This window comes from Aethalodelphis obliquidens, unplaced genomic scaffold (assembly GCF_003676395.1).
Source record: "Aethalodelphis obliquidens isolate GAN/ISIS:26980383/991018 unplaced genomic scaffold, ASM367639v1 scaffold65, whole genome shotgun sequence".
Taxonomy (NCBI): Eukaryota; Metazoa; Chordata; class Mammalia; order Artiodactyla; family Delphinidae; genus Aethalodelphis; species Aethalodelphis obliquidens.
In genome coordinates this window covers 3,631,346-3,645,635 of record NW_020838009.1, presented here as the reverse complement: position 1 = coordinate 3,645,635, position 14,290 = coordinate 3,631,346, and the positions used below count along the sequence as shown (strand labels likewise).

Below are 14,290 nucleotides of genomic sequence, written 5' to 3'. Positions count from 1 at the left end.
TAATGTTAGTACAGTCTGTATGTGTGGCATCAGCTTTGCAGATTTTTAGCCTTATATTTATAACACTGACGCACAAACTCAGTCTTTTTGTCCGTGGGCTGCAGTCTACTTGCTTCTCTCTCTGTGTTTCTGTAGGTACGTAGGAAGGATTTGGTTCTAGTTGCTCCTTTTATATTACTACCTTATATAACTCCCTTAGCACCCTCCACTTTTGGATATTATTACCTCCCTCCTATGAGCAATAATGTAATTAGCTAGTAATTGCTTCTTCATCTCCCCCGCCCCCCGTCTCCCCACCCCCACCCCCGCCACCTGCTCTTCCTAAAGCATCCATTTTAGTCACCAGTATTCAATCTGCTGTTAAATCTGTATGGTCTTCAATAAACTTAACCTTCCACTTCTTGCTTTGTCAGTTTCCAGAGACATTTTTCCATCCTAGCTCACCCCAATGTGCCAATTAAGGAGCTGATTCTACTTCTCCCTCATCTCCTTCCATTTATTTTTCTAGCTGTACGGTTCCACATAACCCAAACGTCTAATGCTATGTATTACTCTGCCTCCCTTATTGCTATCTTTGAGTTTTAATTCTACAGTGAAACCTAGTCATTGTTCATCACTAGACCTTATGAAAAGCTTCACCATCATTGAACAGTTTTCTGAAGCTCACTCTCTAGTAAACAACTATGAAAGGGCTCACTAGGGGGAACAGTCCCAGAGTTCTTGCAAATTCATAACCCTCTCTCTGTTTCTGCTTTGTAAATAAGTTCATTTGTATCATTTTTTTTGATTCCTAGAAGTGATATCATGATATTTGTCTTTCTCTGACTTCACTTAAAGAATCTGAAAAAGAATGGATACATATATAACTGAATCACTTTGTTGTACATCTGAAACTCACACAACATTGTAAATCAACTCTACTCCAATACAAAATAAAAAATTAAATTTAATGAAATAAAACTCTATGTCTCTGGCCTTTATATTTAAAGGACAATTCTCTGAAGACAGGATGCTTGGCTCACAAAGGAAGCAGATTAAAAGCACTGAGGTTTTATCCCAGGTGGAGGAAGCACACACCACCCTGTGTCTCCCACTGATTGCAGCCGTGGACCTGATGGGATGCAGAGAATAGACCACTGGGAAACTCAGAGCAAAACAGCAGGCAGATGGGTGGAGAGCGCTGGAACTCCAGTTACTACCACAGTGGCAGAGGGTTGTCATTGCTCCCTCTTGAGCATGCATCCCCCAGCCAAAATGCAACACAGCCCAAAACCCACAATTGAGCATGCGGGCAGACAGACAGGGCCCGGGAGAAGCCCCCGAGCTCTGGCTCAAGGATTTGGAAATCAGCTCCCTAGTGCCCAAAGAGAGTGAGCAAATCCCCAGTGTTTTTGCTTCTGGGTTTCTCTCTCTTCTCTCTGCAGCACTCTCACACCCCAGCACCCAAGCAACACCACAGCAGAAACAGGAGCTGGCAACGCACAGAAGACCCTTCCCCTTTGCCTGCTCCAGAGGAGGGGCTTGGTCCCAAGAGGGCGGGACAAAGCCTTGTTGCTGGTTCTCTCGCTTTGTCCCCCCACTGCACGGCCCCTAAGCAAGACAAGGTAAAGCCCTAGCATTCTTTTGTTTATTTTTATTTTTATTTCCATTATTCTAGGATGTGGGTCAAAAAATATCTTGCTGTGATTTACGTCAAAGAGTGTTCTTCCTATGTTTTCCTCTAAGTTTTATAGTGTCCGGTCTTACAAAAGGGACCTAATGAAACTTAAAAGCTTTTACACAGCAAAGAAAACCATAAACAAGACAAAAATACAACCCTCAGAATGGGAGAAAATATTTGCAAATGAAGCAACAGACAAAGGGTTAATCTCCAAAATATAAAAACAGCTCATGCAGCTCAATAACAAAAAAACAAACAACCCAATCCAAAAATGGAAGACCGAAACAGACATTTCTCCAAAGAAGACATACAGATGGCCAAGAGGCACATGAAGAGATGCTCAACATCACTAATAATTAGAGAAATGCAAATCAAAACTACAATGAGGTATCACCTCACAGCAGTCAGAATGGCAATCATCAAAAAATCTACAAACAATAAATGCTGGAGAGGGTGTGGAGAAAAGGGAACCCTCTTGCACTGTTGGTGGGAATGTAAACTGACACAGCCACTGTGGAGAACAGTATGGAAGTTCCTTAAAAAACTAAAAATAGAACTACCATATGACCCAGCAATCCCACTCCTGAGCATATACCCAGAGAAAACCATTAATCAAAAAGACACATGCACCCCAATGTTCATTGCAGCACTGTTTACAACAGCCAGGATATGGAAGCACCTAAATGCCCATCGACAGACGAATGGATAAAGAAGATGTGGTCCATATATACAATGGAATATTACTCAGCCATAAAAAGGAACGAAATTGGGTCATTTGTAGAGATGCGGATGGACCTAGAGACTGTCAAACAGAGTGAAGTAAGTCAGAAAGAGAAAAACAAATATCGTGTATTAACGCATCTATGTGGAATCCAGAAAAATCATACAGGTGAACCCGTTTGCAAGGCAGAAAGAGACACAGATGTAGAGAACAAATGTATGGACACCAAGGGGGGAAAGGAGGGGGTGGGATGAATTGGGAGATTGGGATTGACATATATAGATAACTAATGAGAAGCTGCTGTATAGCACAGGGAACTCCACTTCGCTGCACGGCAGGAGCTAACACAACATTGTAAAACAACTATACCCCAATAAAAAAAAAAGTCACGCATTACTCCTAAAAAAAAATCTTTTTAAATAAACTTAATATTTACTTGAAAAAAAAAAAAAAAACAAGCCCTAGCATTCTTGGAGGACTGGATAAGAGAAGCCCCAGGGAAACAGAAAACATCAGGAAGATCACAGAGGGAGGAACTGCGGGAGGTGATCCCTGAAATTTGTTTATGAACTACTGGGCTCATCCCTGAGGTGAAGACACGACCCTAAACAGAATCTTTTCTTGTTTTTTTAATTTTTATTGGAGTAGAGTTGATTTACAGTGTTGTGTTAGTTTCAGGTGTACCGCAAAGTGAATCAGTTATACATAGACATATATCCACTCTTTTCTAGATTCTTTTCCCACATAGGCCATTACAGAATATTGAGTAGAGTTCCCTGTGCTATACAGAACTACAGGATAGATCACCATCCCAGAACCAGACTGGCCACTGGGCGTTGTATGTGCAGGACAGGCTGAAAAATACTACAAAGACTTTGAAAACTGGACTGACATCAGAATGACAATCCACAGAAGGCTGGGCTCCACATGGTGTAAATCGGAGAGAATGGATAGCCTGTTAACACAAAGATAGCAACATTCTTTTTTAAAAAATTTTATTGAAATATAGTTGATTTGCAATGTTCTGTTAATTTCTACTGTACAGCAAAGTGATTCAGTTATACATATATAAATACATATTCTTTTTCAGATTCTTTTCCATTATGGTTTATCACAGGATATTGAATACAGTTCCCTGTGCTATACAGTATGACCTTGTTGTTTATCTATTCTATATATAATAGCTTGCATCTGCTAATCCCAAACTCCCACTCCATCCCTCCCCCGCCCCCTCTCCCTTGGCAACCACAAGTCTGTCCTCTACGTCTGTGAGTCTATTTCATAGATAAGTTCATTTGTGTCATAAAAAATAGCAACATTCTTAATTGCATTTAAAACAATGTACAGAGACTCACAACATAATATTCAAAATGTCCAGGATATAATCCAAAGTTACTCAGCCTACAAAGAATTAGGACTGTCAACTCCCAGGGGAAAACACAATCATTGATAGATCTTGGAATGATCAAAGACTTTAAAGCAGTGAAGATAAAAATGTTCCAGTAAGTAAGAGCGAACGTTTTGGTAATGAATGAAAAGCTACAAAAACTAAAATGAAAAAAAAACGAGTTGATATGAAAGGAAACCCATGGAAAGTTTTAAAACTGAAAAACAGAATAACCAAAGTAAAAATTTCACTGGGTGAGTTTAATAGCAGAATGGAGATGAAAGGAGAAAAAGTCAGTCAACTCACATGGGAACAACAATTTAAATTACCATGGACTGCTCATCAGAGAATACGGAAGACAGAAGGAATTGAAAGAACATCTTGCATCTCCATTCTGCTTTTCATTCATTTCCAAGAACGCATAACCCAAGAGTGGCCATGAGGATAAACCGGATGGACCCAGGTTCAGGGTCATCCTATAGAATAATAAGGCTTATGCTCTTTAAGACCATGGAAAACACAAAACACAAAGGAAGACTGAAGAGCGCGAAGAGAAATGAGACACATGCATATTCCTGGATAGGATCCTGGGCCAGAAAGGGGAAAGGAACACTATTTGGACAGTTGGTGAAATTGCAATGGAGTCTATGAATCGGGTGACAGTGTTCTTTCAATGTTGATTTCCTAGTCTGGAGGAGTTTGTGCTGGTAATACAGAACAGTATCCTCAAGTGGCGGTGATATACTCTGAAATTACTAGGGGTGATGGGGCATCACGTCTGCAGCCTGCTCCCAAAAAGGTCAAGAAAAAAACTAATGATAATGGATTTTTTTTCCCCCACTGAGGAAGAGAGACAGGGTACACAAGTGCAAGCCATGGGGCAAATACAGTAAAATGGTTACAATCAGGAACTTAACTGAAGGGATACAGCACAGGAGTTCTCAGTTCTGTTCTAAAACTTTTCTACAAGTTGGAAATTTCAACTTTTTCCCCCCAAAATTTACTTTTTAAAATATTGCTTTGGGCTTCCCTGGGGGCGCAGTGGTTGAGAATCTGCCTGCTAATGCAGGGGACACGGGTTCAAGCCCTGGTCTGGGAGGATCCCACATGCCGCGGAGCAACTAGGCCCATGAGCCACAACTACTGAGCCTGTGCGTCTGGAGCCTGTGCTCCACAACAAGAGAGGCCGCGATAGTGAGAGGCCCGCGCACCGCGATGAAGAGTGGCCCCTGCTTGCCACAACTAGAGAAAGCCCTAGCACAGAAACGAAGACCCAACACAGCAAAAATAAATTAATTAATTAATAAACTCCTACCCCCAACATCTTAAAAAGATAATAATAAAATATTGCTTCACCTTTTCTAGCAAAGAATTTATTTGGCTATGAGAATTCCAATGCACAATACAAATGACTAGGACTTTTTATCTGGATGCCCAAAGGATTTTTTCCTTATCTTTAACATTCATTATTTTACAGGGATATATCTCAATGTTGATTATTCTGCATTGATTTCCCCCCCCCCCCCCCCCCCACAGTTACATGGTAGACACTTTCAGGTCTTCTTTTATTTTTAGGAGACTTTTCTTGCATTATAGTTCTAAATATTTATTTTATTCCATTGCTTTATTCTTCTGTCTTAGACACTCTAATTGTATATATACATATATCAGATCTCTTTTGCCTGTCTCCTATACTTTCTAATTCACTCTATCCCTTTCTTTATTGGCTATTGTTTTCATTTTTCTCCTTTTCATCCTGTATTTTTACTCCTGTGCTGTCTATGGAAACCATTTGTTCTTGTGTTCCTTCTGGACACAATTTAGCCTTCCTTCCTAAAATTCATTTTTTCCTAATTCTTTCCTGACATCAATCTGTTCTCATTTCATAATTTTCTGTTACCTAGCCATATCCTTTGTCGTTTCTAAATTTCTGCTGGATGTTACTCTTTCAAATTGTTTTTTCTTTTAGCTTATCTTGAAATATTAGTTTATGATTTTTCTGGTGTGCTCTCATTTTCTGTAGCACCATTATGTTCATTTTCATCATTTTCCTTTGAATCAATTTTGCATAAAGTTACCTAATGTTCCATTTTTTGTTTCCCATGTATGAATGAGGTGGATTTTCCCGATGTGAGAAGAGAAAGCTCCTAAAGAAGGGAGGATGGGCTAGGACAGCTTTCCCAGCCCGGCTCTATGGATCTGTAAAGAACTCAAGTGTGAGATCTCTATGTATCCACTTATTTGTTTCTCAGAGTTAAATCCAGAACCCTCATAAAGCTCACTCCCACCCTGGCCCTTTGCTCCAGCTCTAGACCCCCGAAGTCCTTAATTTCCAAGACCACACTCTCTGCTCGGGGTCTTCTCTTTTGCTGCTGGAGCAGTTTCTGAGATCTTTTTCCCCCCACCTGCACCGTCTGAACCTCCCCTGCCTTGCCGTCTGTGTACCCGTCCTGCTCAGTTTGGTTTATGTTTCCAGTCATTCAGCTCAGGGTAAGGCTCTGACCTTCTAGGAGAAAAGACTCACTGTGCATTTGTCGGATGCTCCCAGGCTTGTGCTCCATGTTCCTGCACGGCTACTGTTCTCACCCACAACCAGAAGCCCCAGAGCACCTCTCTGGCGCCCACCCACTTTGCCGCTTGAGTAACTCGTGGTGATTTTGGTTCCCACAGCCTGTCAACAGCTCCCGTTCACTGCCCACCACCCACACCCCGCCTCCCCTGCTGTTCATCTGCAGCTCCGGCTGCTGCTGGTAGACTGGCTACACCGTCTATGTCCTGACCTGTGGGCGTCTCCCATCTTTCATCAACCTGTCCTTGCTCAGCTTTTTCTAGGATGATCTTAGAAACTGGTTTACTTTTCAAAAGCAGTTTAGGGGAGACTGAAAATCTGTCCCCATGAACGCATCCCCATAAAAGATTTTTCTGAAAGGTATAAAGACAAAGGACAAAGAAATGAAGATGCAAACCATGTTCCTGAATTGTAAGTTTTCATATGATAAAACTGTCAGTACTTCCAAAATTGATCCATCAATGTAATGCAATTGCAATCCAAATCCTAAGAGGGTTGGGCTTCCCTGGTGGTGCAGTGGTTAAGAATCCACCTGCTAATGCAGGGGACACGGGTTCAAGCCCTGGTCCGGGAAGATCCCACATGCCACGGAGCAACTAAGCCCGTGTGCCACAACTACTAAGCCTGTTCTCTAGAGCCCGCAAGCCACAACTACTGAGCCCATGCGCCACAACTACTGAGCCTGCGCTCTAGAGCCCACAAGCCACAACTACTGAGCCTGCGCTGTAGAGCCCGCAAGCCACAACTACTGAGCCCGTGCGCCAAAACTACTGAGCCCATGCTCCTAGAGCCTGTGCTCCGCAACAAGAGAAGCCACTGCAATACGAAGCCCGTGCACCCCGCTTGCCACAACTAGAGAAAGCCCGTGCACAACAATGGAGACCCAATGCAGCCAAAAAATAAAATAAATTTTTAAAAAATCCTAAGAGGGTATTACTGGAAACTACTAATTTATGAGTAATAAACACAGATATTTTAAAGTTAATACAGAAGAAGAGCCAAGGCACTTTTGAAAAAGAAAACAGTATGGAGGGACCTGCCTGACCAAATAGCAAAACTCACCAGGATGTTGCCTTAATCAGAAGTATGCGGTATTGACCCTAAAACAATGAAGAGAGTAAAGTTGTCACGGGATGTGACGTACAGCATGGCGACTATAGTTAACAACAATCCTGTACCGCATGTTTCAAAGCTGCTAAGAGACTAAATCCTAAAAGTTCTCATCCCAAGAAAAAAGAATTTTGTCAACTACGATATATATGGTGATGAATATGTAAGTAGACTTATTGCATAAGTAGACTTATTGTGATCATTTTGCAATACATACAAGTATCGGATCACTATGTTGTACGCTTGAAACTAGTATAATATTCTGTGTCAATTACATCTCCATGAAAAAAAAGAGAGTAAAACTGAATAGAATCCAAAACATAAGCATAGGTACATAGGAACTTTGCAAGCAAATAAAGTTAGGCCCTTTTTTCATACCATATGCAAAACAAATTCTGGATGATGTAAAATTTGAATGTAAAAAATAAAATAAAAACATTAGAAGGAAATGTAAAGGAATGTTTGTGTGACCTCTGTAATGACAACCATCTTAACTAAGAAAACAGCCCTCACACTGCAGAAGAGAAAACTAACAGATTTGACTACATAAAAAGTTTTAAAATTTTATATATGGTAAAAGACACCAAAAATTAAGCCACATGAGAAACGAAAAACTGCAAGAAAACATTTGCAACATATGAGAGAAATAACCATGGAAAGTCAGATCAAGTGAAAACAATGAAATATGTTTTTCTTCATCAGAGGAATAAAATGTTAATGAATGCTAACAGCCTGGGCTGGTAAGAGGGTGGCAAAAGGGCACCCTGGTGTCATGCTTCTGTGGGCAGGGATGACTGCAACCTTTTGTGGAATTAATCTGGCAATATCTAATGAAATTCCAAATTTGAATACCCTCCAACAAGCCATTCCACTTTGGGGAATTTATGCTCAGAAAACAAGCACTGGTCTCTAAGGCTAGATAAGCAGCATTGTTTATAGAGACACAGAACTGACACAGAGTATTCTCAGCAAGAAAAGAACTGAATAAATTATAAAAATTCATACTATGGACCCTTATGCAGTCATTAAAAATAATGGGAATAATAAGAATAATAAATTATGGCTGGGAATATTTATTATACACGAAATAAAAGAAAAAAAAGAAGCCACGGAGTAAGGTGTGTAGTATGACCTCTTGTAAAGATTATTTAAAAGAAAAGAGACATATTCCACACATATACATAAATCCTAATATTTTTGTGATTGTAAAGGAAAGTATGGAAAGGTCACATGAAACAACATCATCAATGCAGGTTACCTGTGGGTACAGAATTGGGATGGAAGAAGGCACTGTCGCCATTTTCTTTATACCCTTCTGTGTTTTCAGTTATTGCAACAAGCATCTGTTGCTTTTGGAGTATAGTGTTGCTTTTAAAGGAAAAAAAATACATACACACACGTGCATAAACAGTCAGCTCCTAAGGGCTATGTCTGGCTATGTCTTTATCAACACGGGTAACTGGCAATGTGGATAATTCACAGGGTACTTATTTGTCGCGGATGTCCTGGGCATGAAGAGAACGTCAAAGAAAAAGAATGAGGCTGGTCTATCAAAGGATACCTACTCAAGACCTCCACTAGTGCCAGAGGCAGCACTGCAGATTTCCTTCCCCTCCCCTTTAATTCCATTTTTAATATTTTTTTATTACATATACTAACCTGTTTAGTCTATTCTATGATATAAGGTTCACTTTTTAAAAAAAACTGAACTCGATGATCATTTAAAAAAACACACACAGCCCTGGTAGTCTTCTAAACTGTTCATATAGATCATCATCTCTCAAAACGGGCCAAGCATTTATCCCCTGGGGAAGTCAGCCCACCCCTAATTTCCAACTGGATGGCAGGGACCCAGAACAGGACCACCATTTGCAGGTGGTTCTCAAGTCACTGAAACAGCAGCCGCTCCCTGGCCAGACCTGCCGCCCCTTCCCGTTTCCAACCTTGCCAAGGACCCCCCCAGCCCTGTCCCCGATCCTCAGACTTCCTCAATTTCCCTAATTTCATGCCTCCCCAAAGTGCTCTTGAATCATCACCTTTCTACACATATTTTGTGCTTTTCCTAAGAAACAGGTGTGTCCTCCCTGTGGAGGCTCTACCTTTGACCCTTTACACCTGCTCTATTCCACCCCCCACCCCCCATCAGCCTCTGCCTGGGGGGCAATTAAGTCTAATGGCTAGGACTGTGGCCTCACAAGTCAGAGCAACTAAGTGCAAACCTGCGTCTTGATTGCTGCCCTGCTCCGAGGTTCATCAGAACCATTTTTTTTTTAGATTCCATATATATGCGTTAGCATACGGTATTTGTTTTTCTCTTTCCAACTTACTTCACTCTGTATGACAGACTCTAGGTCCATCCACCTCAGGGAGATCAGCTCGGTGCTTTTTAACCCCCAGAGGGGTGGGACAGGGAGGGTGGGAGGGAGGCGCAAGAGGGAGGGGATATGGGGATATACGTATACAGACAGCTGATTCACTTTGTTGTACAGCAGAAACTAACACAACATTGTAAAGCAATTATACTGGAAAAAAGATGTTAAAAAAAAAAAAAAGTGCAAACCTGACATTGGCCAGGTGTGACCTTGGGCAGGCATGAAGGTTAATTTTATGTATCCACTTGACTAGACGAAGGGGTGCCCAGATAGACAGGAACACATCATTTGGGGGTGTGTCTGAGAGGGTGTCTCTAGAAGAGATTAGCACTGAAATCAGCAGACTGAGTAAAGAAGGTCACCTTTATCCACGCAGATGGGCCTCATCCAAGCCAGTGAGGGCCTGAGTAGGACAAAAAGGCGGAACAAGGGCAGAGTCACTCTCTCTGAGCTGGGACATCCATCTGCTCCTGCCCTCGGCCATCAGCACCCCGGGTCCTCAGGCTTTGGGGCCAGGCTGGGAATTACACCACGGGCCCTCCAGTTCCTGGGCCTTTGGACTTGGACTGAATTATACCGGCAGCGTGCCTGGGTCTCCAGCTTGCTCATATGTATTTATTGGTTCTCTTTTTCTGGAGAACCCTGACTAATACAGCAAGTTCCTTAATCCCTCTTCACCTCAGTGGACTCTGCAGAAGCTGCCAGGACATCTCAGGGCTTAGGCCTAGCCCTGGAGACAGCCTTAGTTCTGCTGCATCCCACTGGCTAAGGCCAGTCAGAGGTCCAGTCCAAGTTCAAGTGCAGGGAACTGTGCAAGAGCAGGGGCGCCAGGGGCCACAGACGAAATGTGCTATCACAGCACGAAAAACACTCAGCTTAACGCCTGGCACACGGTACGTGCTCAATAAATGTAAGCCATTTTCTTGGGTATTGTTTTTTCTTCAATAAAGGAAAATTATTTTTACAATGGTTCTTCACCATGGACACACCACAGAGAAGGCCTAGCAACCTAGACAGTGCTAAAGACTCCACACCTCTTATTTCAGGAAATGCAGAGGAAACACAGGGCAGCCCTAAACCACGCAGAACAGATTTTGGTGTAAAGCCGGCCATCTTAGTCACCATTCGTAAAAGAAAACTATCCTTGCAAAGTGGCTTCCAGGTCCAGGCTGGCAGGCACATCCATGGCAAGGGGCCAGTGTTAGCGCCGAAAGCCACGCCAACATGCAGACCTGTCCCAACATCACTGGAACCAACCACCATGTCTGCAAAGGGCAGAGGTCATATGTAAAAAATGGTATATACTGTTTGGAAAGAAGTGTAAAGGTGCATGTGGTAGATTCAGTTTCAAGAAAGAAAACTAGCACATGAAACAGTGGGTGTAAAGAGGCGGGGAGCAGGACGTGGACGGAGAGCAGAATCTACAACCTCTAAAACGTAAGCAGAGAATGTTGTTCACTGTTGTCCCCAGAGCCTAGAGGCACGTCTGCACACAGCAGACACGTGTGGAATTATTCTGAATCGCAGGAAGTTAGGACTAATAGGTTATAGCTGTGGAAAGGAATAACCATGAATCACCCAAACTGAATCCATGGATTACATATTTATTTAACTCTTTAGACTAAAATGCAGTGAATGTACATTTTTCACATAAACAGCTTTTCTACCGTTTTTGACGAGTGTTTTCCCTTTTAAGTTTATTATTAAAAGGCAGCTCTTTTTCCACGCCCTTTGAAAGTGCCAAAGCCACATAGCTAGGACTAGGTGGAGAAGCAGAGGCCCAGGGAGAAGCCAGGAAGAGAAGCTCATTTACCAGTCTGCCACCTGTAGGCCGCTCCAGCAGACACAAACTCGCGCCCACTAGACAGACCACATGGAAACAATGCATACTAAATCATGCTAAAAACTGAGCTACAGAGGTAGGAAGACTATACAGGGGCCCGTTTTAATCATGATTTCTGAGTCTTGCTTCCAAACCCCTGTCTTTGATTAGAACACTGCGAGCTATGGCCTAATTAGCTATAGCTGATGTCCTAATCAGCTCTCAAAGACTCACCCCTGGTCTGAAATAAGCTTTGAAAATTAATACCCCCATTAGGATGAACCACCATACCTGTATCGATCAGGGTGTCACAGAGTCAGTTCTGCTCAGATCTCATTTTACCAGCCGGGCATCGGACTTAGAGAACAAAGGCCATTACAAAAGAACAACAACAACAAAAAGCGAAGCTGGACAGAATTTTTAAATTTCAAAACTCAACAACAAATAGCAAACATTCGTTACAAAGGCTTGGTTTCGATTTCTGGAGATGGAACTTAAACACACTGGGTTTACAGTTTAAACCTATAAGATGTACTCCGGCACCAGAAACCAAATGTAGTTACAGATGTCAAGAGTTCGCAGAATAAGTGCCTCTCTTCATAAAGACTATCTGCTCTGCATCGATTATTACCGTTTCCATATGTCCGTTCTTTACTAATACAGGAAAATACAACTTCAATCAAAAAATACCCCCCAAAATTAACTCTTGGAGACAATCATTTCCTTTAATGGGATTTCCTGGTGGTTTTGCTCCTATGGAGGTTTGTCAGCCACTGGATTCTCTAATTTGGGGGTCAAAATCCTGAAAATCGGTCACCCTCGCGGAAGCTCACTGAACACGCCCCCCGACGCCGCCAGCATTCGCTCGCCCAGGCCCGCCGCCCGCTGAGCTCGCCGGCCCGTTCCCGCCAAACGCGGGACGCGCCAAGTCCTGGACGCCAAGCGGGTGGGCGGCCAAAGCGGGTCCGGCCGGTTCCCGCCGCCTCGACTGACCCGCGACCCGACGCGACGCGCCCTGCTCCCCAGTGCCCGGCCAGAGCCGCCGCGGAGGCCCCGCGCACGGAGCCGCGGCCCGGCACCAGGCTCGCACCCCTGCTCCCGCCTCGCTCAGGGCCGCCCAGCCCGCCCGGCGGGTCTCCGGCCCCCGGGAAGCCGGGGGCCCCAGGGCGCAGCCGCCCGCCTCGGAGCGCGCCCGCCGCCCACCCTCACCCGAAGGCCCCTCGGGTGGTCGCGGGCGCCTGGCTTCTGCTTCCTCGAAGAAAAGTTACTCCGGGACCAGCGCGATGGGAAAGGGAAAGCCACGCTCCCAGGGCGGCGAGCGGTGAGTCGGGTCCCCGGAGTTATCCTGCCCGAGTTTTGAACCGCACCCCGGGCTGCGGCAGCTCGCCCGGGCGCTTGAGCCCCGAACCTGGCGCCCGCGGGTTGGTGGGCTCGCCCCCCCCGTAGCCCCGTGCGCGCCCGACGCCGACACTCACCGAGAAGCCGGCCCAGAAGGGGCAGGAGTGGCGGACGCGGGCCGAGGTGGTGAGCGCCAGCGCAGCGAAGCTGACGGCCACGATGAGGCATCCGAGCGCCATCTGCGTGGCCCCGAGCGCCAGCACGATGCGAGAGCGGCCCGGGCACTCGCGCAGGCGGGACAGGCTGCGGGGCAGCGCGGCGGGGCGCGGCGCGCGGAGACCGCCGGCCGGAGGCATAGCGCCCGCACGCCTCTCCTGCTCCCGTCCGGCCCCGCGCGCCGCCCCTCCTCACCGAGGGTCCGAGGCAAGTTGCTTCAGCTGCGGGGTTGGCCTCCCCGCGAGCCGCGGGGGCTGCGACGGCAGCGCGCTGGGAGCGGGCCGGGCCGGGCGGGGAGCCGGGCACCCGCAGCCCCCGCCGGTGCCCGCGCCCATGCCGCCGCCGCCGCTCAGCAGGGCCGCCCGCCGGCCGCGCCGCGCTGCGCCCTCTCCCGCCCGCCCGGCGCGCTCCCCAGCTCAGGCGCGGGAGCGAGCCGCCGCCGCCGCCTCTGTCCCCGGGCGCGAGCCCCGCCGCCGCGCGCGGGGCCGGGGCCGGGGCCGGGCCCGGAGCTCCAGCTGGGCCCGAGCGGGGCGGGAACGGGCTGGCGCAGGTGTGGTCCCAGTGGCTGGGCCTCGGCGCTCGCGCCCCTCGCCGCGGAGGGGAGTGGGGATCGCGGGCGCTTCAAGGGCGAGGGCGGCAGGCGGAGCCCCGGGCCAGCGGCGGGTAAGGGGCCTGGGAGCCGGGCCCGCGGCCCGGCCGCGCCATAGGGGGCGAGCCGCCGCCTAGCCTGGGGCAGGCCCGGGGCGCCGGAGGGGCGTGCGTGGCGGGGCGGGGCGGGGGTCGGGAGGATGTGAATTCCGAGCGCTCCGTCCCAGGTGTGGCGAGCAGGAGCCGCTCTCGAATGCGGAATTCCAAGATCCAGAATTTCTGCAGTTCCAGAATTTCTCAAGGCACCACTGAGAACTCGGCCCTGGAGGGCTCGGCATTTAGAATATTCTCAGCTCACGAACGGATGTCTCTTGCCCACTTTCCATTTGCAGGGCTTTTGATACAAGTAAAAAGTTGGGGCTGAAAACAAATTGTACAAAACGAATTTAAATGAACTGTATCATGAAGGACCTACGAAATCGTCTCTACTCCCTTTTGCCCGTATTA

At 46.3% G+C, this 14,290-nt stretch overlaps 1 protein-coding gene across 1 annotated transcript in view; it reads right to left on the bottom strand.

Annotated features, from left to right (window-relative positions):
* ENTREP2 (endosomal transmembrane epsin interactor 2) overlaps positions 1-13,487 on the bottom strand; it is a 364,454-nt gene extending 350,967 nt beyond the window's left edge. Inside the window, exon 1 of the mRNA XM_027089095.1 lies at positions 13,117-13,487. Within this exon, the coding sequence (XP_026944896.1) occupies positions 13,117-13,335 (219 nt within the window). The 5' untranslated portion in view covers positions 13,336-13,487. The remainder of the gene's footprint in view (positions 1-13,116) is intronic.
* Positions 13,488-14,290: the final 803 nt, after the last annotated feature.